A 25698-nucleotide genomic window follows, 5' to 3' on the forward strand; every position below is an offset into this window, starting at 1 on the left:
TGACACCGAGAGGTTGGAGATCCCCAAAAGAGAGATGGAGGCGGTCGAAGGCCAAAGGGTTGTGTTGCAGGCCTGGTATAGCCCTGGATCAGACATTGCCAAAAACTCTGTTATGTGGAACTTTGACGATGAAGCACGCAACTTGCAGGTGAGTGGACCGGCAATTTTTTTTAAATTTCTCCTCTGATCCTATACTAGCTTGCTCAGTTTTTAAAGTTACCTCATCTTATCAACCCTTTTCACAGCAGACATTTTGCTCAGCTTTTATTGTCACATCACAGGTTTACAGGTGTAAAACAGTGGATGAAATACGTTTTTGTCAAAATTCCATCGAACGGAAGAAAAAGAAGGGGAGGCAAGGGGGAAGAGAGATCAATCCATAAAAACAAACAAAGTATCTACATATTTACACATAGGCAAGACAGGCGTGAGTATAGCAGCAGATATACTGTACTTGATATGCTATGGATGTTAAGGTGCGACAAAAGTGGTGGGGCGTCCAATTGCGGTGTATTGAAGCATGTAGTTTAACATTGGTGAACTTGGCACTTGGTTGGTTGGGTGGAATGGCACTGGGACATGGTTGACCCAGTTGGCGTACTTCACACCAGCAACATGGTTAATTGATGTGTTCAATGCGTTGGTAACTCTGCTTCCTAGTAGCCAACAATATTATCTTTTGAAAGAGAACATCTTTCAAAAGGTATCAAGTCCGTTCGCCCCAAAATCCCATTTGCCTTATTTTTTTTTTCCAACGACTGCTCGGTGGGGCGGTTTTTGTATACTTGTATTTGTTTTACTGAGGATAAGATGAGAAATAAGTTTAAGGTTAGACATAGTTTTACTGAGGTTAAGATTATGAATAGGGTTAGGTTTTGGCACTGTTTTACTGAGGTTAAAGGAGCTATAGTCAACTTTTTCTTGAAAAACGGATGCTAAAATAAAAATAAATAATGTTTCGAAAATATTTTATAAAAAAATACGCTTCAAATATGTGTTTCTATTCAAAAATGACCACAAAAAGCGTAAAATAATGACAAAATAATCATTTTGGCCATTGTCAGACCGACACTTTGTTTACATTCTAGTCTATAGACTAGGATGTAAACAAAGTGTCGGCCCTACAATGAAAAAGTTGACTATAGCTCCTTTAAGGTTAGGAATAAGGTTAAGTTTAAGTTTAACCGTTTTACTGAGGTTACGTTTAGGAATACCAGGCAGAGAGTGCCAGAGAATGTGTACCGTTCCGTCGGATAGACTCCTAAGGCGATAAGGATTTTGGGCGAACAGATAATCAATTTAATCAGCTGAACCTGAATCAATGTAATCGAATTGTAGATCTGCTATTTCTCCTTTTTGTTGTTGTGTGACGAGGTAAAACATTTCAAACATATGCTTTTCGGTTATTCGATTAATCAATAGAATAATTGCTAAGAAAGGAGTTGCAGTCCTACTCTCATGTCCGGAGACATCTGTAAGTAGTTAAAATAGTTGCTCATCTGTACAGAGGAGGATTATGACTAACACTGCTAATATTTAATGCAAAACGGAAGGATGCTAGTAATGAGTTAAAGAGGGATGCTAATGGCAGTCTAGCTCTGGTGCATATCCGGTATGGCATGTCCTAAAGCTGCGAGTGACTGTGCGTGTGTGTGAGTCTGTATAATAGTGTTTGGCATTTGCTGTGATTATAATAATCTCAATAGTTTAACTGTCTGTTGCCTGCAAGCTTATCTCAACCAGAAAATCAGCCTAAAATTCAACCTCCACCATCTGTACATACTGGGATTATCTTTATGAAGGATGTTGAATTCTGTTATATGGTTAATCTGCAGGAGGCTCAATATGCTTACAGCATATACTGTACGTGTATGCCTATAGCCTGAAATACAATTGAGAGAGAGAGTATTCACTTTAGCTCATTATTATGTGCAAATAATTCCAGTTTTACAGTGGCAACATTCTAACTGTAGAAATCCTCTTGCTGTCTTCAGTAAAACCTTTGTTTTCTTTGGCTCTATGCAGATAATATCTTACAGCTCAGGTGAGGTAGGTGGACCGATTATACCGAATGAATTCACCCATAGGGTTAACTTCAGCAAGGCCATGCCCTCTGCCAACCTGTCCATCTACATCAACAACACCCAGGAATCCGACTCAGGGCGCTACACCTGCGATGTCCTCTACTTTGGAGATTCTGGCCTCACTAGCTTCAAAGGAAACCTTCTCCTTAATGTTAAAGGTAGCGATCTAGTCAGAGTCAGTGTTAATTTAACTCTGAGAGTATTAAAATGGGTAATGTTTTACACTGTCAGAGTTCAATTATCACTGGATTTTACTGTGTTCAATTACCCAAGCTTTATAAACCCCTGGTGTATTCTACTGTGAGTGGAATTGTCAGTGTTTTCCTTGTTTTTCCTAATGGGAACACGCTGCTACAAGGCATTGTATCTCTCTGCCTTGGTTTTGGAAAACTAGGAAGATTTTACAGTACATATACTTTTATCTGACCCAGATGTCATCAATGTCCCATTTAGCACCACCATCAGGCAGATTTTTTCAAACACATTTTTGGACACTGCTCCGACGCATTTTGGCCTAAATCACGCGAAGTGGTACCCAGTATCTCTAAAATCATGTCATCAACATGGATCTGTCATATTTCCCATATTCCCTCCTGATTGGCTACGACTGCCTTCTAAAGTTTGTGTGTGCGACGTGACGGTCGCTTATCTCCCGATTAGGGAGTCTTGTGGTATACATAGTTGTAGTGGTACACATTGTATAGAAGTTCTCCTTTATGTTACAGGTACTGAAATACATTTTAAGATTACGATATAGAACTTTTGCCTCTATATGTACAGTTGTCTCTTCTTCATAACAGTTCATCGGTCTCACTCAACCTGTCTGTCTACCACTCTCTCTGTGTGTCTCTCTCTATTTCTCTTTGTTCTACCTCCCAGTCCCCCCCTCTCCTCCGGTGTGTACAATGACAGGGGACCCAGTACTGATGGGAAACGTGACACTGAGCTGTAAGTCTAACCATGGGAAGCCTGTCCCTCAGTACAAATGGACCAAGATAGCTCCTGTATCTGAGGTCTTCTTTTCTCCCATGCAGAGTGAGTAACTTTCCACTGCGATTATAGTGTTCCTCTTCAATAGGGCAGAGCAGTGGTGGCCATTTTAGGGTTCCACCGATCCAGAGCCCATTCATTTTTCCCATAGAGATTTCCAAAAATATTTATATCAATTATTTTAAGCCTAGAATCAAGCCACCCAGGATCCTGGTGAATCATGACCATAAAACACTTTTGTGACTCTGTGAAAATACCTCAGTGAAATTGAATGTTTTATTATATGATATAGGCCTACTATATTTAATAAATACACTTTGTTTTGCGGTTTTCAATAAAAAAAGATGTTATGGCCACGATTCACCAGAATCCTGGATGGCTGGATTCTAGGCTTAAAATAATTGATATAAATCTTTTTTGGAAATCTCTATGGGAAAAGTGAATGGTCTTTGGATCGATGGAACCATAAAACGACTGCCACTGTAAAGCCCTTAACCTATATTATTCATTATGTCTGTGTGCCATTACATGCACACAATAAGGCACGATTATACCAAATGCACAGTAAAATCCTCAGTGCTCAGTGCCTTGATCCATGTTCTTTTTAGTTCAGCACCTGCCTTTAAATGGTATGTGGATGTGTGTGACCTCGCTTTGATCCTACATTAAGACTGAGGTCTTTACTGTTTAGAAAAGCACTCGGATGCTAGACCAGTGCCACATGCTTCAGTATGGTGAATGGTGATGGTCACATGGCTAAACTTTGATCTTGTGATTGTGTGGCCATGCACTTTGACCGAGGTCCTGACCCTTCACCCAACACATCCGTCATGTTTGATCGACATCGGATTAAATCTGTCGGACAAACAATTATGGTGATCCATGGCCACATGCTAGTGATTACAATACAATACCCTGGCTGGATCAGAGTGTACTAACCGTGTTTGTTTATAAGCTCCTGTACATTGTAACATGATGCAGGAGGCAATGCTTCATCTGATTCAAGTATTATTATTCTAGAGTTTATTGTTGTCACTTTCATTACTGGTAAATTGAATATTGTGTACACAAATGGGTGTGGTTTCAGTGCCTTCCGTGGACTTGCCCTAAGTGTTAAGAGAAGAGTGAGCATAGAAATTACTGCTCACTTAAACTTATTTATCCACGGGGAAGCACCACAAATAAGAAAGGTTTAACCATGTTGTAGAAACGTTACTATTTCCTCCTGCAGATTCCTCAGGTCCTGACGGCTGTAACCCATGACTTAAACAGCTTGTTTGAAATGTGTCCAGATAAAAGTTCTTAAAGGGCTAAACCAGGGGTCTTCAACGTTTTCAGGCCAAGGGCCCCTTAGTTGAGAGAGAGAGAGAGAGAGAGAGATGAATCAGGGACCCCTCAACCTTTTCATAGATTCCATACAGTTTCATCGTTTGACAGCACAATCATCAGTGTATTTTGGATTCATGTCAATTTGTGTTTTCAAATATTCAACCACTTGAACCTTCAATACTTAATAAACTTGACCTTTCATTCTGTATTTAGTCTGCTCTTTTCCTCCCTCTACACCAAACCTCTTTGCTGATTTAGCCAATGTAAATTTGCTATTTTTGGCTAAAGTTCTCAGAATATGGATGCTAGGGTTTAAGTGGTTATAGGAGAAAGGAGAAATAAAGTTTCTATTACACAGCGATGTGGAGGACCCGCTGTAATAACTCTGAGGACCCCCTAGGGATCCCGGGCCCCCTGTTGAAGACCCTTGGGCTAAACAAAGGCTATGTTTCTGCCAATGGCTGTTTCATGTGCTCTATCATGGCATAACATTAAGCGTAAAATCCTCTTTTCAAATAAAAACATGTATAAAGTATATCATTTTCTGTTGCAAGCGTTGCGTTTGCTTAAATTACTTTAACATTTGATACCGTTTTCTCAGAACTGGATGATGCTCCAGAGAGAAAAAAGAAAATCACCAGCTGTTTCTGAATAATAGGATTTAGTTTGATTCTGTTAACCTTAGGTCCTAACCTAACAAGCACCCAGTCTTTACTTGATCAGCCCTCAGCTCTCAGAGGCACAGGGTTGGATTTGGGGCAGAGAGCACATTACATCTCACTATTCCACCCTTCATCTGTCTGTACTCAATCCCTTCCTCACTCACTCTCTCTTTGGCATCTTTCATCCTGCAAAACCCAAGAACGGAGATCCTGCCCCCAGCCCTTGGTTATCCTTGGGTTCTTGGGTAAGGGTTTTCAGTTATGCACTTTCAATTCATTTACCCCATCCCCCTTTTACCATCATCCAGAAAATGGGATATCCCCTAGGTCGCAGAATGCCTGGAGTCCAGCTGAAATCCATCATATCAAAACCCATTCCAAAGCTTTTGAGAGGAAAAATCAACCCAAATTCTATAGCAATTTGCTCCTGCACAATTGCAGTTCCTCCCACGTTACTCCCGTTTGTCCGTGGACGTTTCATCTTGCACATGCGCCATTCCATGCTACGGCTTGGCGAGCAGGCGCTGTGGGAAGAAGTCCAGCAACTATTTCGTGAACCAAATATTATACACAGTGGTTACATTTGGGTTGACTTTCCTTTTAAACCTTTACTTTGTGTTCTGTGTTAAACTTATCTATACAGTAGCGTTCCCCCAGCATCTCATGTTATTGTATTGTGTACAGTATATTTAGTGTACAGTATATTTAGTCTATTAGACTCCTTATAGTGTCTGTATACAGTCTGCCTCAGTCAAAAGATTTAAACTCATTGACTGCTCTATTACGAGTTTCCCGAGTTATCCCATATGTTCAGGCCACCACGCCCGAGTTTCCCGAGTTTTGGGCCATTTTTGCTAAATAAATAAAAACTCCTTCTATCTACTAGGCATGATCGCGATCGCAAAATTGCATGTTTGACCCCCATACCAACCCCATCTTTCAAACATGGCAGCCATGTTTGTTTACATTTGAAAAAAAAAAAGAAAAGAAAAAAAAAAAAAAAACATAATGGCTGCTATCTCATGAATGCCTGAACGGATTTCCAAGTAGATTTTTTAGTTTGAAAGCTGTGAACAGCGTGCACACACATGGTGCATGATCTATGCATGGGCGTGCATGATCCGTGCACTATGAATTACATGGAAGTCTATGGAGACTTGTGGCATCCTGGAACTTTGGCAGCCATTTTTTTAAATGCAGCAAATGAGTTAAGCAGTTTACTCAAGAGCAAGATGTCTTTCTTTTTTTATTGCTCAGTGAAGATAAGACCTCAACTATTCACATTCCACAGCAATAATGACATTTTAATACAAATTACAATATGTATAAACAGAGACTAGCATGTAAGTTCAGAAATGTATACATAATTAACAAAGTTCAACAGGACAGATGCTCAACTTGTGCAGGGGGCTAACCCAGAGGCAGTTTAGATCTAGAGTTTGATCATTTAAGGTTTTAAATGCAATGTCAGAAATCCAGAAACACACTTCAGAAATCCAGAAACACACTACTGTTCAAGGTGGTGTTTGGCCTGTTTCCGTTTCAGTTGAGTGTTTCAGCAGCATGCTGGGTAGAGCTCTGCATTTGAAGAGACATTCCCTGACTATATTTGTTCATTCATCCTCTTCTACCTCTAAATCAAATACTATTATTAAGCACTTGTGATTAAAGTATTTCCCATTGGATGTTTAGGTAAATCACAAAACCGATGCACTTAAATTAGGAAATTAGAATGTTGGGTGTGGTGCTATTTTGTGTTTTCTTAAACAAGGTTTACATTTAATGCATTAATGCTCAGATAAAGGCTGTTCGTTGACCTTGTGTGCGGTGACATCAGCTTATGAATATTACCATCATTAACATCAGATCACTGTCAGTCCTGTCATCACTCAGTGAGCTACATTATGAACTCAGGGTAAAAGCTGAGTCAGCTGGTTCTCTAATAATCTGGCACTATACGGCTAACCCTATTTTACAGGGTTGTTTTTCAGCCTGGGATTGAAAAACTAGAGAGCGACATGTGCATATCATACTTTTCTGTCAGTTATTCGATGCACCTCATTTACATTTTATATTTTTCATGATTTTTACATTCACACACTTGGGAGGAATTGTCACAAATTCAAATCTAGATCTAGATTTGAAGATTTGATTTAGTGGTATAGTAATCTGTGTTTACTATGAGAAACGTCACAGCTTATCCGATAGGGGAACCACTCTACCAGAATGGGTTTGCCGCTCTGACATCACGCTCTGGCTTCACTGTGATGTCACAACAGAATCCCTTTTATGCCCATACAGTATATGGAGTTCCCTGATGTCATCAATATTAATAATGCCCTGTTAAAGAGATCCCTGTGATGCCAGGGGGGGGACAAATCCCTTTTATGCCCATATATGGAGATATGGAGATCCCTGTGATGCCAGGGGAACAAATCCCTTTTATTTCCATATATGGAGATCCCTGATGTCCACAAAACTTGATGTCCACAATAACATCACTGTGGCGCGTCTTACTAGTACAACAGTACAGTTGTACAGTACAATGGCCCTAACCTCAACAATGACAGTACAGATTTAGATGCAACTGATGTTACAGGTATCAAATACAAGACCCAGCCAGTGCTTCGATCGCTCCCAGGATTTCCAGGATAGAAACAGATGTGTGAATGTAATTGTCTCTTTCCATACTGTAGCATCATTTCTTATTGGAACTTTGACTTCGCTGCTGATACAATCTGAGTCTTTACTTTACGATACTGCTGTATCCACTTAAGCGTTATATACCATTCGTACAACAAATACCTCAAAACAATCTAAGCTCACAATGTCACATCATGGCCCGTTTTGAGCTTGTAGATCTGCTATTTTTGCTACCCTAAAATGGCTGGCTCATAATAGGGATGTCGGGTTGAAAATGGTTATGGTGTTATCAGTAGGCTACAGAATGCAAATTCTTCCTGTCACCCAGGAGTTCAATCTCAGTCCATTATGATGTACAGTATGCAGAATGCATGGCGATTCTATGCACACCCCTTTCTCCCGCCACATATCTGATGAAATGCTTTATTGTGATGTTCCAGAGTGGATTTTAGAGGATTTGTGTAAGTCGCTCCTAATGTGCGTTTATTCTTCTTCTGCTTGTGTTTGCATGGCATTTTAAAGCCAGATGTGCCAAGCAGAACAGATGACAATACCCATCTGAGACTGATGCACACAATCCTCTGCTGTGTCATGCAATGATTGTCTTAAAATAATGCGTTGACAAACCCCTAGAACCTGGGTTTGTTGCAGAAACAAAAGGATCTTTTTGATTGCCATTCCTTGATTTTAATGGAAATGCTTAGAAAAACATTGTTGCTCTTGGTTTAACCACTTAAGCTCTATTTTTGTACTTTGTCGTACGAATATAGCCAATCTACAAGCTCACAACACATTACATTGGGATTGGATTGGGATGCATTGCAAGCTTGTAGATTGGCTAATTTTGCAAGGTTTGAGATAAAGATTTGTGAAAATCTTCAAAGATTTTCCGCAATGGACAAAATAAGGATGCCAGGTTAAACATTTTATTTTTTTACATTATGGCCAAACATTTATTTGGAGGTTTCTCATGACCGTTGACCATTATACTAGCTCCATGTAATGTAAGCAGGTAATCTAAGGTCCCTCCCCCACCTTTCCTAAAAAAAAAATCGGTAAAGCTGCTGACAAACATAAACTGGGTGAGAATATTGTATACAACAAGGGGTCGATAATGTAGTATTGAAATGTTCCATAGTATTAAAATCTGATACTGTGTGTCAACATGCACTTGATGTTTTTACTAAAGCTCCATCAGACATAAAGGATCTCTGCGCTGAAAATAATCAACTTACTTTCGTGTGCATGACCGCCAGAGTAAACAATGTTGATATAAGTATTTCCCTATCTAGTGTATATCCTATTGTATAGTGTAATAGGTAGTTTGTGTACAGCTTGTTGTGTTTAGTCTAAAATGTGTGATGTTGTTGTTAATCATGGCATAATCTACAAGCCTATGTGGGTTACTGTGGATTATCGTAACCAGCTGGAATGGACCTAAAGGCTTTGCATCTTTGTGGTTGTCTTCACAGATGAGAGACAAGGAACCCTCAGGCTGAGCAACCTGACTAAGACCATGTCAGGGAAGTTTGTGTGTCGAGCTAGCAACACAGCTGGCTCTGATAGTTGCTCCATCAACCTGGAGGTCATTACATGTACGTACTGTACACACTAAAAAAAGCCATATTCATTATGTCATTACTTTATGTATAGTATATCACTTGAATAGCATTACAGTGACTATTGGTAGTGAGAATGAGTGTGCACTGTAGAATCCCATACAGGTACATTTTTACACTTTCAGAGTTAACTCTCAAATACCTGGAACGCGCCCGCGTCGCATTAGATTTGAACCACTTTAACCATTATTTTATGCTTTAACTATTGAAAAATAGCAGATATACAAGCTCACAGCGCGGCACCGAGTGCCGCGCTGTGAGCTTGTATATCTGCTATTTTTTGAAAATGTGTGCAAGTCTTTGAATATCTTTGACCCGATCTTTGACCCAACTTCTAAATCCTTCCTCTAAATCAGCTGTTCTCAAACTTGTTCATGTCAAGGACCCCCAAAATTACATTTATTCGGCCGCAGACCCCTATCTCAAAATATGTTGTTCCAGGGACCACCCAGAAGCAAAATTTGAGTTACAAACGTTCGCTTTGAAAATACATAATATTCAAAGATTTGCACACATTTTCACGACTTTTTCAAAAATAGCAGATCTATGGGGTGCCCGCTGGCCTGGTGGTCAAGGCGCGTACCTATACTAGGCTATGATGCCTGCTGGCGTCACCGGTTCGATTCCCGATCCGGACGACCTTTGCCACATGTCATTCCCCATCTCTCTCCCCATTTCCTGTCAGTCTACTATAAACTACTAAAAAAATAGCAGATCTACAAGCCGCGCTGTGAGCTTGTATATCTGCTATTTTTCACTGGTTAAAGCATTCAATAATTGTAGGCCTAAATGGGTTAAAGTGACTCTAGATTGTACGGCATAAAAACCTCTGGCTCTTGTCCTTTAGCCACCAATACGGGCATGATTGCAGTAGCTACATTGGGGTCCATTGTGGGACTGGTGGCCCTGCTACTTATCCTTATCTTCATACTGAGGAGGAATAGGGACACCGAGGAGGAGATTGCCAATGAGATCAAGTGAGATTTTCAACTTCTCTGTGTTGAAAGTGAGCAACAATACAGGATTTCTTCTTTTTATGTCTGAATCTGTTGAATTTTCCCCTGTTTGTTTGCCACAGGGAGGATGCTCAGGCCCCTAAACGAGTGTCTTGGTCAAAAAGTACCTCAGGCTCAGACAACATCTCCAAGAATGGCACACTGTCTTCTATTACCACAACAAGTCCTCAATCCCAAGACCCCCGTCAACCTAACTTCCACTACCCATATCCCCCTGTGTCAGCCTCTGACATGGGCTCTATGATCAATGCCTACCATCTTCAGCCTGGTGAAAACAACCCTCTTCGAGGACTCCCGGGGTACAACCTTGGCAGCACCCCTTCACGTAAGCTAAAGAGGCCTCCTAGCATGAACGGTGGCCCCAGACACACTCCTCGGAGGCCAAGGCCCCCCACCCCCATCAGGACAGAAGGGGCCCAACCTCAGGTGCCACATCCTCTCACTGTGTCACCACCTATCAGTTCCTTGTCTCTGACAGACATGGGAGGCGTTACCGTGATGGTACCGGCTAACAGTGAAGCTGGCTCACTGGTGTAGCCGCGAGGAGTTGGATGTTTAACACCTTGGTGGTCTTTGCAAATATGAAATAGAATAAACAACGGAAGCCTGTTTAAGAATGGAGAGAGACAATGCCTTGGAATGGGATGCACTTTTTTGTTAAAGAAAGAAGAGGAAAGATATCTCACACTTATCTTTGTTCAAGTCAGCACAAATAATACGAACTCCAGTCCTGATTCTGGTTTACTAGAGAAATGCCTACTGTGTAATGCAATATATTTTGTTTATAATTACAGGTGTTCAGGTCTTTTCCGCGTTCAGATGTACATGATATGCCACATGAGTTGTACATGAATTTAATGTATTCCACATTATCCCTGGATATAGTCAGCCATGATAGTAATTTGACTTAGTTTTGTGATATGTTTTTGAATATAAATTCGCATATTCATCAGGATAATGAGAAACATATTGCATACTTTCATTTCCATGTACAGTATATTATACTGTACAGAACGGCCATATCTGACATTTCAACAAATCTCTTCTGTCGGACAGAAACCAGCTATGTCCAAAATATGAACTAAAAAAGAAATACATGTTTTTAGAACACAATACTGCCTCAAAGTTGGTATGGTGACTTTATACATCGTCAGATACTTTAATGTGTCATTATCATCACTTTACCCAAATACAGCTCAAGTTGAGTTTTTGACCATTAATATGGAGAGGTTTTTTTCCCCGTCTGACTTCGTCATTCTAATCAATGATGGAAAACATATATAGGATATCTGCACGTTGGGAGTTACAGTAGGTGGTTTGACCGACAGTTTGAGGAGGATCAAAGTCATCCAGTTAGGTTAGTTAGGTTTAGTCAGAAGTGCTTTTTAATACTTTTAATTGGTTCAATATTTGTAAAACCCACACAGACATAAAGTGTGTTCAATAGCACTAATTTATAAAAAAAAAAAAAAAAATGGAGAAAACACTTTTCTGCCCGACAGGGACAATACTGTATGTCCACTATTCTCAGGTGAATTGTACAGGGCAGAAATACAGCAAAACCACTGTTCAGGTATTTCATACCGTAGGATCTAAACATCGGTTTCCTCTGAAACACCAGCAGGCATTCACTGGTATTTACTTGTGTTTATCTAATAAGGGTCCCTTTTATCACTGGCCAATGTCAATGGGGCCCCGTTACACTCGTGAGGTCATATATATCCATACTGCCCATATGGTAGTTGCATTGTACCTGAAATGTTAAGTGTAATGCTGTTGAGTTTGATGGTTATATTTTGTTCATGGCATTTACAATTCTGGGACTTTTCAAAACACTGTTCTCAAATGACTTCCATTATCTGAGTCATTCAGAGTTTTAGTCACTTTAGTTGTCTTCAAGAATTTTCACTTCATATACACTATCATGGAAACTAAATAAAATTGCATTCCTTATTTAATAGGTTTTAAACACTGTGCCTAAAAATGTATATTTCTACAATATCAGACACATTAACAGAGTTTAGAGGAAAATAATTTTATTGGAGTGTTTTGTTTGGAAGGTTTGTTTCAATACCACATTACCATGATGCCATCATGAGTACATACATACTCCATAGTGCTACCAAAGATAACTCAAATACATCTACAGTACAGTACAGTGCATTTCACAGGGCCCACTAAAGTCAACAGAAACATACTGTAACAGTAAAGTATAATAACCACAATCAGATAGAAATAAAGGACACTTAAGTGCTGAGAAACATATGCTGTATTTGACAAAATCGCTGAAAGAAATCTCAATGAGCAGCTTTATTACCGTATAAACACTACAAAATGCCTGTCTGAAAGCCTAATTACTGTACATTTAGTCTCTCAAGCCAGCATATATATTCTACAATCTTCGAATGCTACATAGACACTCTGGGTTCTGTTAACTGACTTTTTAATTTGTTTCTTCTCTTGTGACTATATTTTGTAACTGCAAATTGTTATTGCTTCTAAGGAAAATAATTCCACTGGTTTGTCTTTCTCTAGAAAAGGTTTGCAATTCAAGGGTGGTTAGGAAGTAATCAAATGAATACAACTCATTTTTGTTTGGACTGGCATCACGGACCAGCAGTGAAGGACCCCTGATTGGTGGTGGTTACTACATTTCAACACCACACATTTTAAAAACATTTAAACATACTGCATTAAAACAAAATGTACAGTATATTAATGGAGGCTTGTTTTTACACAACTGAACAGGCGAAACAAAAGTGGGGTAGGTTACGCCAGGGCTAAACTGCAGCCATTGGTCATCGAACGCAGTGCAACGTCGGCAATGGAGCACCCTTCAATGATTAAAAAGGGAACATTCCTTGCGTTGACAATGATGTGACACCCGATGGTTGCAGTGGAGCCCTGGCGTTAGGCAGAAGCATTTGAAAATTGAGGGAGAAAACACGTGTCTTGAGAGACCACCTTTGGGCAGATACTAGGAAACCAGTTAAATGGTACATCTCAAGTCTCTTATTTGATATCTGCTTGTCTATTACCTTGCTTGAAGCTCAAGTCGTTCTGGTCTGCCATTTTTAAAGTTGTCCCCAAAGCACTTATTTCCGCTCAGAGGAGCGAGGAGGGATGAAGGAAGGCTACCATTTGTATCAGTGTGAATTTACAGTAACAGTAACGGCAGACATTGGCAGCAGATCCAGCTGTGCCACCGTAATCAGAAACAGACCTCACTTCACATTCTTCTCCTCACATGGACGCTAGTGAGGGAAACGTGGATGCAAATAAAGAGACTTGGGATGCATCCAAACAAAGAGTAGCAAACCAAAAGTCAAAGTCGTCACAATAGGCCACCACCACTATCACTATTGAAAGATGGGGTCCATTATTTAAAGGTCTATGGAATAAATGTAATCATCCGTCTGTCAGCAGACTTCTGGCAATTATCATCCTCATCACCTCATTTGTTCCTTTAAGATAAAGAAAATGAGAAAACATTGCACAATTATAAAGATTTCTCAGAAACAGAAAAATGCCCTTCAGAGCCAATGAAAATCCATGTGTAATAGTATGTGAACTTTGTATTTCATGCAAGGTCATAATATCTAGCTTTTCAAAATGCTCACCTTCTAGAATCTGGTGTACTCTTATGTCACGGACATACTGTTGTACTGCGTAGTCTTTCAGGTAACCATAGCCACCATGCATCTGAAGAGCTTGGTTGCAGATCTGTTGTTATGTGAACAGATATAACATTTTTAACATTACAAATTGTAGTGGTAATAGACAAGGATAATTTTTATTTTATTTTTTCTTGCTCAGTAGAAATTATGTTTTAGTAACTCACACCAAAGCACTCATCTGTGACAAAGAGCTTGGCCATGGAACAGAGGGAGACGGCGTCAGACCTGCCCTCCTGGAGTGCTTTCGCAGCCTCGCGCACCAGGAGACGTGACGCAACTAGCTTGGTGGCCATTTCTGCCAGCTTGAACTGTAGAAACTATAGGGAGAACACAGAGAAAGACAACAATAAATAACTAGTTTTCGACCAGAAACACCATTGTGCAACCAACATAGATGACACCTTTCTGTAATAGAGTAAAATGTTGTCTGGGCCAAAAGTAATAATAATAATGTAATAATGTGAGTTTAACCTGGTTGTTAGAGAGTGCCTCTCCAAACTGTTTGCGTACCGACACATGATCTCGTGCTAGTTGCATACAGGCGTGTGCTGCACCAAGAGAACAGGAAGCTGTGGACATGAATGTCAGAAGTGTTTGAATAGCCTTTGAAGTCAAAGTAAAAGATTTATAGATAGATATTTTCAATTGTATTTGTACTTCTGGTCATATCTGAAAGGTTAAGACCTTCAAAACAGTAAATGACACATTCACATAGTAAACATGGTCTTCATAATTTGATAAAGTTTCAAAGGTATGCAGTGGAACAGTGTGTTACCAAACATACCAAATGAATATCTAATTTTATGAAGTGAATGTCTATAGGAAAGCATTTACATGTATACAGTACATTTAACATTACCAAAACAATAACGTTGTGGCGTTTCCTTATAATCAGCCTCCCTCACCAATATTGATCCTGCCTCCGTTCAAGCCCTTCATAGCTATGTTGAAACCCTGTCCTTCCTGACCAATCCGATTGGCCAGTGGAATGGCACAATCCTCGAATATCACAGCTCTGGTTGGCTGAGAGTTCCATCCCACCTTGAACAGAGAATATTTATATGATACAGTCCTCTTTTCTGATTCTGAACCATGAATATGACCAAATTCTGCCATCTAGTGGATATTATCCATGGCATAACTATTGGGTAGTAGTAGGTACACAGTTAGTCTTGCATAGCCAGACAACTATTCCACAATCTCCGAATGCTATATAGTCTGGAACTACACCGCCTGAAATCCAAGTAATGGAAGCTGGCATTTCCGTTGCCAAAAATATATTTTAAAATATCATTTCTGCTAAGAAGCAAGCTATATATGACATATATATAGGATAAATGTGCGTGACTGCGACTGTAAAAATGAAACAGAAGTGGAGAAGAGGATTCACATCCACTTTATCGCTCACTCATGATCAGAGCTTCTGTTCCCCAGACTGTATGACAGAAGCATTTGCAAATTGTGGGAGGCAACAGTCCTGGCCACACAAGACTAGTACACAGTCAATACATGCTTTATGGCTATATATTTATGCACAAATATGCTGTCATGCTCAAATGCAACAGTATTATTGTCAACAATAGTGATTTGCTGTTTTCTTACTTTCTTTTCTTTCTTGCCAAAACTTAGTCCTGGGGTGCCCTTCTCTACCACCAGGCAAGAGATGCCCTTGGCTCCTTTCCCTCCGGTTCTGCACATCACTATATATACATCTGTATCTCCACCACCACTGATGAATGCCTAACAGAAAGCAAATGAAGAGATAAGTAGCATCTGGTTCATTATCATCTTATAAGTTGTACCTCGGAACCATTCAAGGAAAGGTAAGGTACCTTAGAACCATTCAAGGTATAGTGGTCTCCATCCAGTTTTGCAGTAGTGAGAAGCGAGGCTGCATCGCTGCCACTCCCTAAACATTAAATGGACAGAAGTGAACCCCTTAACAACATTTCATATGGGGTTATTGTCTTTAATCATTCATTCACTGTACTGTACGTAACAGTTCAAGGTTAGGTGCAAACAGAGACTAACCTGGTTCAGTTAGACAATAGGAGCCAAACTTTTCCATCGTGCAGAGATCAGGACAGAACCTCTCCCTTTGCTCAGTATTTCCATATGTGTCTATCATCCAAGCACACATGCTACAAAGTAAGAAACATACCATTGATTTGTCATCAGATACGAATTTAGCTAACAACAACCATGACAAAACTACAAAGGAAAAAAAACGGTTGGTTAAGATTGTATTTAAGTTTTTGTGCAATATTAAATGAATGTACCATACTTTCTCAAAAAGGGAAAACAAAACCTTCCAATTAATAAATACATGTGTATCCAAATAACTGTATCTTACTTGTGGATGCTGATATAAGCTGTGGTGCTGACACAGCCTGTGGATAAGGCCTCAAAGATCACTGATGTGTCCAGACGAGATAAACCGGAGCCTCCCACCTCTGGTTGAACATAGATCCCACCAAACCCCAATTGGGCTGCCTTCCGCATCGTCTCCACTGGAAATATTTCCTAAAATATAATACAAATACATATTTCCCATCTTTAATGAGATAAGATGGTACATTTAGCATAGACATGGGAAGTAGGCGAACAGAATGTATACATGCCTTCTGTCAAAAAAAGAATCTGAATTAAGGGTGATGGAATTGTCAATTAAATAATTACAAATATTTCATATTGAATAGCTTTGAGATGTTGCTTGCATTAATGAGGGACACTTTTGAACTGTAATTCCAGGCAGGGTTAAACAAGATCATGGTAAATCAGAGCTCAATACTGCCATCAGTGGTAGACGGGTGGTGCCTGTGGTGGTGCCAATGAATGTGGAACAACCTCGCTATAAATAAAATGCATTATGTCAGTGACTGGTATTGACGCATCATGAGTGTTGTACTGGCATACCTTTTCGTCCCACTCAGCCATGTGTGGAGACATCTCATTGGCTGCAAAGTCAAAGGCCATCTTCTGAAACTCCCTCTGTTCATCTGTGAGTCCATGGGAAGCTACAAAAACATGACCGTTAAAAAGGACTTTGTTAAGCACTTTTCTCACTTCACTTGATTCGCATTTTTTATCAGGGGCACCTGGTTGGGCATTGTCCTTCCTTTCCTCTCATATAGTCAGTGTGGCATTCTTTATTGAGAGTTTTAAAGCTCATCATTTTGGAATTCACATGCGGTTATGGAGTAAAGACAGACTCCATTTTAAATTATTTAGTAACCTGAACAAAGGTACATTTTGATCAGATCAGATCACACTATCCTCCTCCCATCATCATCACAGTGGCGTCATAAGGAGGATGTGCTGCACGCTACAGCCTCTGAATGGTGGGAGGACTGACTGTCAGCCAATCAGAAACCACCAGTGTGTCTATTGTTAAAGTACAACAATGTCAAGCCAACTTATTATACTATGTATATGCAGTTATTAACATTTATTATTATTATTATTATTTTATTCTACATACGTGATGTGTATACAGGTCTAAGCTTGCCTGAAACCACAACCAATGTGGCCATTCAGTTCAGTGAATGAATGTGCACTTTCACCGCTATGTGTCATCTTCAATTATAAAGCTTATACCACAACTCTTAAAAGGGACTTACGGTCGATGCACGAAGCTATTCCCCGTCTCTGCTCGCTGTTAAATATTAAACGCTGGTTTCTTCCTATGCAGGACCCCAGTCTGACAACTCTAGTAGCTAACGTCCTGGCTGCCGCCATCTTTACCTTAGTGTGGTGCAGTTATGTCACAGCAGCGCTGCTCAGGGGAAATGTAGTTCCATATAGTACGCAGTACTACAAAAACACTTAAAATGCGATACCACACTATATATGGCTAGGTGAGGTTAATATATGGCCATGACACTTAACATATCTTGAGGGAATTGAGCTCTTCTTAAAAATAATAACCTATTAAGTATCGAAGTCGTTCACGTTTGTAAATTGGAGGTGAAACAAAAACAAAAACATCGAGATCGGGACTGGTCGTGCATTAAAACAAGCGCACCACAAGGCGCATGCTCTGATAGTTTACTTGGCAGTGGCACATCATCACAACGCGGGAGTGTGTGTGTGGATTGTGGATGAGTGTAAACCTGGTGTAAACTAACTAAGGTAGGCTAACGTATATGCATTATCAGTTGTATGTTTAATGTTTAGAAACTCACTCACTGTTCTTTGCTATGAAAAGTGAAAACCAAATCTTGCTGCCGTTCTCTGCGTACATTACTTTAGAAATGACAGCATTATGCAGACAGTTGTGTTTGTCAACGGAGAACAGCAAATGGCAATGCAAAATATATTATTTTAGTAGCACCCATGCACTGTGTCAAGCCTGTTCCTATTCAGCCCCGGCCCATATAGGCAGCCTGGGGATCAGGCCAGGTCCTCACAGAGCGTATAAAGAGTTGAAGACTATACAATAGTCTAGAGTTGAGGTCAACTTGAGGAGAACTCCTAACGCCTCAGGGTAGGGTTGAAGACTCTGTTAATGTTGCTGACGTCACACTCACAGTTCGAGAGAGAACTAGACTTTTATTTTTAACAGGTTATGAAGAAGTGGGTTGTACATCTGTACAGTACAGTAGCATCCCTCTAGCTAGCAATGAGCATACTGATGTTTTCATACTAGTGTTCTTGTCATTTATTTAGAGATGGCACCAAAGACAAGGGCCAGAGGAGCGATGACAAAATCAGGTGAGGTTGAGAAAACAATTGAATTAAACTGATTGACTGACTGACAAGTTATGTTCTGGAAATAGCCTAACTGTATGTGCTTTTTCCTAACAACACGGTCATAGATGAGCCTAATGCAAAAGATGACAGTGATGAGATCGCTCCAGTGAAGGTTGCTGCAAAGTCAACAAAGGGGAGGAAGAGGAAGGCTTCATCCTCTGAGGAGTCCAGAACACTGGAGAAGACCAAAGTTGATGAACCGCCCAAACAACCGCAGTACTCTCACTGGTTGATGAAGTCTGAACCTGAAAGTCGCTTTGAGAATGGAATAGATGTAAAGGTACTGTAACTGACGACAGCATCAGTATGTTTGTTGCACATTGCACTCATGTGATGCATTCTGAGCTTGTAGAAAGGCTTTTAGAAAGCCCTACTCCAGAATCAGCTTTATTTTGGAAAGAAGTGGGTGAAATCATTGGCATTTTTGCTAGTTTTTACCCCCTTTTTCTCCCCAATTTAGTTGTTATGCCAATTGATTCCTCCCCATACACCTTTCTGTGTTGTCACTGCTGTTGTATCCTACTGACTCACCTACTAGTGAGGAGGAGCCCCCAATGGGAGGATGTAGAGCCTTCGTTTTACTCCTCCTGCCCAACACTCCCTGCTGACAGGTGCTGCCCCACGTGCAGTGACAATAATTCACCCTCTCCAGTCTCCACCCAGCATCCCTCCCCCGAAAACAGGCCAATTGTGTTCGTGTAGACACTTGACAAAGATGGATGCACCATGTTGGAGGGTGAAATCATTGAAATCATTTTTTTACATGCTCCATCTTTCTTTCAGGTCTACTTAAGGGCTGTCCATACTTTGACCGAAACCGCCGTTTTCGGTCAAAAGGTCCTTTTCTAACATAAAATTATATCCCTCGGGACTTCTGAAAAGCATTGGACCGAACGAGAGTTCGGAAATTTGCACGTCGGAAAACACAACTCACCGAACATTTCGGTCGAAGTATGGAGAGGCCTTAACTTACATATACTGTAAATTAGCCTCAATGTTTTTAGAACTTGCTCAAGATATCTCTGGTTCACTCTGCAGTTTGGGATTGAGGACCTGAAGGCTCTTCCCAATCAGACCGGATGCTGGGATGGTGTACGCAACTATCAGGTACGCCTGGTGGATTAAGGCAGTGGTTCCAAATCCGTGACCCAAAAGAGAAATTATATATTTGGGACACAAACTAGTTAAAATAGGAGATCTACAAGCACACAACACGTCGCTTTGCGCTGCGTTGTGAGCTTGTAGATCGGCTATTTCAACTACGTCTTAAACATTTGTTTTCTAATTTGTGGAATTGATCAACCACAGTTGAGGTAACAATGCTCTGAGAGTTCTTTCTTGTAGGCACATAATGTAGCTATATCATTTTTTGTTCTATAACCCCTGGTAAAAGTGTGTTTCTCCAAAATTGTCCTCCTATAGGCCCGCAACTTTATGAGGGACATGAAAGAAGGGCAGCTAGCTTTCTTCTACCACAGCAACTGCAAGGAACCTGGAATAGCAGGAACCATGAAAGTAAGTCTCTGTCTTCTCCAAATGGCAGTATAACAACTGTGTAAAAGCCACAGATACTGTTCAGTTATATTATGTTTTCTAGATTGTGAAAGAAGCCTATGTGGACCACACTCAATTTGACAAGAAGGATGTCCATTTTGATGCATCCAGCAAGCAAAGTAACCCTAAATGGAGCATGGTAAAATAATTATGGATTATTGACCTTTGTAATTCATTGTCATGTTTATATAAGAATCAAGTTTATCAGATTTGAACTTGTTTTTATCTGTCTCAGGTTGATGTGCAATACCAAAGAACGATGAAACGTTTTATTCCTCTGTCTGAGCTTAAGAAATATCACCTGCAGCACAAGGCCAACGGAGGACCCCTAAAGGACATGGCTCTCTTCACAAGAGCAAGGTTGTCTGTCCAACCTCTCACCGATGGTACGTAGGCTAGTGTGGTTTTGGACCACAGATTTTAAAGTTTCCTGTAACTTAACTATAACTATGTCTTACTTAACATTGTTTGTCTTTGGTAGATAGCACTAGGGTAAAGGTAAACAGTAAGTTACAGTAACCTTATGTCTTTCCCCTCCAGAGGAATATAACTTTGTCCTGGGTTTGGAGGACAAAGATCCACTTTGAGATTGTTGGCTGTGGAGTGCTGCCTTGAAGCAACAACATGTTAAACAAATGATAATACTAATTTGTAATTTTATTGCCTTTTCTTTTAATAAACATTTACAGAATATTATTAAAGGTGATTTTTGTCTAGTTATGACTGGTTTATTTTAATGTTTGTAAACATTTGTTTGTTTGGAATAAAGAGCTCCTGCACAGTTCTTTTTCACTTGCGATTAAAACACTTTTTTGATTTCGGGACTTCCATCAGGTTGTATTTTAAAGTTAACCCCTTGAAGGTCCTTGTTCTGTTGACTCAGGATCTTCTATGCACCTACCATATGCCCATTTTGTGGGGGAAAAAATGTCAGTGTTAAAGATGCTTAGTGGTCAGTTAATGATATCATCCAACTTATATTACAATATATAATTGTATTTGGTATGTTTAATGCTGAAGAGATGCAATCTGTCTACCATTATATTACTATTGTTTTAATCTGCAAGAACTGATATGCACACATTAATTCAATTGAGCACAAAATACTAGCAAGTCGAAGTTTCTCAATTTATTTCAGTTTAGAGGACAATGGATTAGTAGTAAATGGCCACAAAAGATATATTTCTACTGTACATATCTCAGGTTAAAAGTCTAAAATCATGTTAGAGGCAATAGGATTTACTTTGCTAGATATATTTAGGCACAACATTCAAGTCTAATGTGAAGGATACACAAGACTTATACTATCGAACCCCAGATACAAGTACTTTAACACCCTCTCATAAGTCATAAGTTAACACCACTGGAATGCTGAGGTAAAGCATGTGAATCTTAATAGTTGTTTTGTGGCACTGTGTACTGCATAAGTATGTGTACAGGAGGTCAACAGGGCACAGGACAATCACGTTGAGATAGCTGCTCTTATTTACATGTCATAGAATCAAGGGGATAATTAAGTCATCTTGCTCATGAAAGCAAAAACAAAATCATTAGTTTCAGAGGCCCACTTCCATTAATATTTTTGTCAACAAACTCATTGGAACTAACAAATTCAGCAAGATAAAGCAGTGCAAAGTTTTCATTTCAATGTTAGGAATGCCTTTGATTAAATGTGGAATGATGGAAATGAATTCATTTCTTCGAAATTTCACAACTATTCACTTTAAAATCTGTGTTGGATGAAAATGAATTTACACAAAACAGTGTAATGGATTGACAAACAAAATGATCACATAAAAATGAGGCAATACTTTTTTTTGTGACATTTCACACAAGGTCATAACAGATTTAGTTTAGCTTTAGTTTGATTTCCATTTTAAAAAGAAGTGTTGATGAAGGAAAACACCTGCAGCGGCCAGTAAGGGCCCTGCAAATGACTGATACAGGCGGCTCTTTTTCATTGTTCACTTTTGTTTTCTTTTCTTCCTCCCTTCTTCAGCAGCCATAAGGAGGGCTGCTTTATCAGATATTGTGAGGTGGTTCTATTCCTTCACAGATGCTGACGAGGCTTTAAAAGAAAACGCTACCGGATGACAATACTAGCCGCTTTCTTCCCTTGCTGCCTGTTCCAGTGCACTCTCATTGGCAGCAGAGCCCTCAAACCGCTGAGCTCCGATGGTGGCCTGGTGAGACATACTCTTCCTCACCACATCTCCTTTCCTCCACAGTGTGATTTCCTTAGAAGAGAATGAAGCAGTGAAAATAAATTACTTGTCTCATGTTTAACTTAATTTGACTTGCTCAGGCCATCCTTGATGTTTGGTTTGGAATGTTTATTTGTATATTTTCACAATACCTGCTGTTTGAAGTAGCGCCTTTCTTCCTCGTCAATCAGCACAAGGTTAAGGTAGTAGCGTACAGAGAATTTTTTGTTGATGTCTCGCATAGTGGGAGTCATCTCATAGCCAGCCAGAAATAATCTAATTGGAATGGACTCTCCTTAAAAATGAATACAATACACCAAGTGAGGTTGGATGAAAACACTGCATTTTCATATAGTAGAGTCAGTAGTAATGATGGGTTAAGGAAGCAAATGCCTCAAAGATATTTGACTCACAGTAAAATCCACAAAGGGTACAAAGGTTTTTACACTCCAAGTTAATTTAACTCTGGGGAAGTCATTTACCTCTGACTGGTGCACCATCCATGATCTCGTACTTGGCTATGGTGTCGTTTTCATGGTATACGCTTGGCCCGGTGCCTGTCGTCTCTCGTTTGATTATATCAATCTCCATGTGCTTAATCTTAATCCTTACAAGAAGGAAGTAGATTTTCCCCACAATGACATCTTTCAAGTGATACCTGTGAAAGGCCAGTTCATGATACGCATCAGAAACTATGTGTGACCCCTCTTTCAAATTGTAAATAATGGCTTTGGTGGTGATTACAAGACATGAAATGATTAGTGCATAATATTCTCAAGCCTTACTTGGATTTGTTATACTCAAACTCAATGTGGAGACAGTCTTCAATTCCAACTTCCATTTTGATGGATGAGTTGAGCTCTGGGTATGTGCTCAGTGTGTGGACAACAATATCCATCTCTTTACTAATATCATTCAGTCTTCTGCTGACTGTAGCCCTCAGAAAGTATCTGCAAATAGTAAAAAGAGATACTGAGCAAAAAGATCATCTGCAACAGTGTCCAACATCATAACAGACATGCATGTAAAACAGTAACAGTCAAGTTGGATTATTAACTTGATATCTTTGCTGAGGAAAAGGCAAACAGGAAAGCAGTCTGCACAATAAGATAATGCTCCCATGAACATTTATTGGTTTACCACTTTTGGTGGTAAACCAGTGAAATGTTCATGAGAGAATCAGTGTTCTGACTTTATTATGTCACATGTTATATTGTCTAGCACTGCTGTTGTGTGGATTTGCTCTTATAAACCTTTTCAATAATGTAAACATGACATGAATGCCAGTGGTAGACAGTAGACACACCAAAGAGAAAATCAGCACTCGGCACATTAAGCAGCGCTGACTTAGCTTTTACCTTAGCTTGACATTCTGGCCTGTGTAGGACTCATAAGGTTTCTCCACATGAGTGAACTCAAAGTCAAAGGTCTGTGACTGAGTTAGTTCACCAGGTCTTGCAAGATCTTTCACCAGAGAAACAAACTCATGGTGGTTTCCCCTGTCGTAGTACAGCTCTAGAAAGGAAAACAACATTGTCAACTATTTCTAGGGTTGTAAATGCAACATAGGGGTTAGGAATCATATTCAAAGATGTCTGAAAAACAGTGTTTACATTAAAAATCTGCTGTAGATCTGCCATTTTCAAAAGATTTTCATACCATCCATACATTAGAAAACTTGTTTAATGGGACATTCTGCATAATGAGTACTTTTACTTTTGGTACTTTAAGTACATTTTGATACCAATACTTTTGTACTATTAAGTCATTTTGAATTCTGGGCTTTAACTTGTAACAGAGTATTTCTACATTGCAGTATTGATACGTTTACTTGAGTAAAACATGTGGTGAGTACTTTCCCCCACCACAACCCACCTATTTGCCCAACGAATTCAATTTTGATCCCTTGATGTTCCAATCTCTTTCCAGGGTTCTTGAGTGTGACGTTCACCTTGCCACTAACCGTCTCGCCATCATAGAAAAGAAAGTATTTGTCTTTCTTTCCATCTTCGGTCTTGTGTTCTGCCTTCTTTCTCGTTTCAGCATCATTCAGAACAACATCAATTTCTGCACTTTGCCCAAAGCTGAAGAAACTCATTTTGCAAACCTGTCGTGAACCCGTGTACAAGTGACTCTCGTTACTCTAACTTATTTGCAAAGTAAGTCACGTTATTTAGTAGTGACTAGTGACTATACATTCAGAATGTTACGTAAGACCTACAGCCTATACGACACCAAACCTAAATAGAATTTGAGATAAAATGGTTATCCAGGTGAAAAGTCAAAGATATGTCAAATCATTTTAGCACTACATGTCCTCATCATTTCGATTAAGAGAAAAAAAAATCCGTTATGGTTGCAAAAATACGTCTAATAACATATATCCACAAGCATATTAGAGGTTCTTTTTTTACCATCTGTCGAATTTAGCAACACCTACAACAATTCAAGTAGTCTAAAATGTATTTCCTTATGGTCAGTCCGTCCTATGTTGGTCTTTTCTAAACAGTAAAATGTTGTCAAATGATCAGGAAGTAGCTGCGTCAGCATAAATGCTTCCGGTTCGACTATTTCAAAATAAAACGACCAAAGTTCCTTGTTTTAATCAGGTTGGTTCAATAAACGCAAAGGCTATTTTTTTATATATATATCAGGGAATATAGCTCTAGATGTATAGGTCTAGATATTATCTAGAGCTATATTCCTATAGTAAAATATTAGTAGCCTAGGGGTCTCACTCTCTCCAGATCTTTAGTATCAGAAAATTCATTTTCAGGTCAGGATTCCAATTTCATCCAATCGGGAGAGAGATCTCATACAGGATACAAGACAAGTGAAATTGCTTACTATACATTTGAAGATCTGATAAGATGAAATTGGTGACTAAGCTTAAGAGTATTTTGTATTTAGTCTGAGCTTTAGAGACCATTACTGTGATAATACAAACAAAAATCTCACAGCTCTTCACACATTAACATAAAGTCACTGTTTGTGTTGTCCCATAGTCATAGACACTCTTGTATGCTGAATATGTCATTTGATAATAATGTATGCTACACTATTTAGACTGAAATTTAACTTTTCATTTTATTTTATTATTATTACTTCTCATTTATTTATTCATTCATTCATTTATTTACAGTGACATCATACACTTGTACCATGGCC

General features: G+C 39.5%; 3 protein-coding genes across 3 annotated transcripts; 1 reads left to right on the plus strand and 2 right to left on the minus strand.

Moving 5' to 3' along the window:
* Positions 1-13544: 13544 nt before the first annotated feature.
* On the minus strand, positions 13545-17758 carry acad8 (acyl-CoA dehydrogenase family, member 8; the record flags this gene model as incomplete). Its single annotated transcript, XM_080732261.1, has 11 exons — positions 13545-13807; positions 13964-14066; positions 14185-14337; positions 14492-14589; positions 14926-15061; positions 15623-15760; positions 15853-15929; positions 16052-16161; positions 16374-16543; positions 16937-17037; positions 17641-17758. 11 exons carry the CDS (start codon positions 17756-17758, stop codon positions 13752-13754), a joined length of 1260 nt encoding a protein of 419 aa, XP_080588387.1. The 3' UTR covers positions 13545-13751.
* A 350-nt stretch (positions 17759-18108) lies between these two features.
* On the plus strand, positions 18109-21000 carry thyn1 (thymocyte nuclear protein 1). The gene is made up of 8 exons (XM_080732265.1): positions 18109-18151; positions 18689-18733; positions 18838-19052; positions 19811-19879; positions 20195-20287; positions 20370-20465; positions 20562-20712; positions 20867-21000. The coding sequence occupies exons 2-8, from the start codon at positions 18691-18693 to the stop codon at positions 20911-20913; spliced, it is 714 nt and encodes a 237-aa protein (XP_080588391.1). The 5' UTR covers positions 18109-18151; positions 18689-18690; the 3' UTR covers positions 20914-21000.
* Positions 21001-21440: 440 nt separating this feature from the next.
* On the minus strand, positions 21441-25029 carry LOC308290432 (vacuolar protein sorting-associated protein 26B-like). Its single transcript, XM_080732264.1, has 6 exons — positions 24406-25029; positions 23889-24045; positions 23316-23480; positions 23013-23188; positions 22683-22825; positions 21441-22563 (listed from the first exon to the last, which is right to left on the minus strand). Exons 1-6 carry the CDS (start codon positions 24626-24628, stop codon positions 22426-22428), a joined length of 1002 nt encoding a protein of 333 aa, XP_080588390.1. The 5' UTR covers positions 24629-25029; the 3' UTR covers positions 21441-22425.
* Between the last annotated feature and the right edge of the window lie 669 nt (positions 25030-25698).

This window comes from Nannobrachium achirus (genome assembly GCF_963921795.1).
Source record: "Nannobrachium achirus genome assembly, chromosome: 8".
Taxonomy (NCBI): Eukaryota; Metazoa; Chordata; class Actinopteri; order Myctophiformes; family Myctophidae; genus Nannobrachium; species Nannobrachium achirus.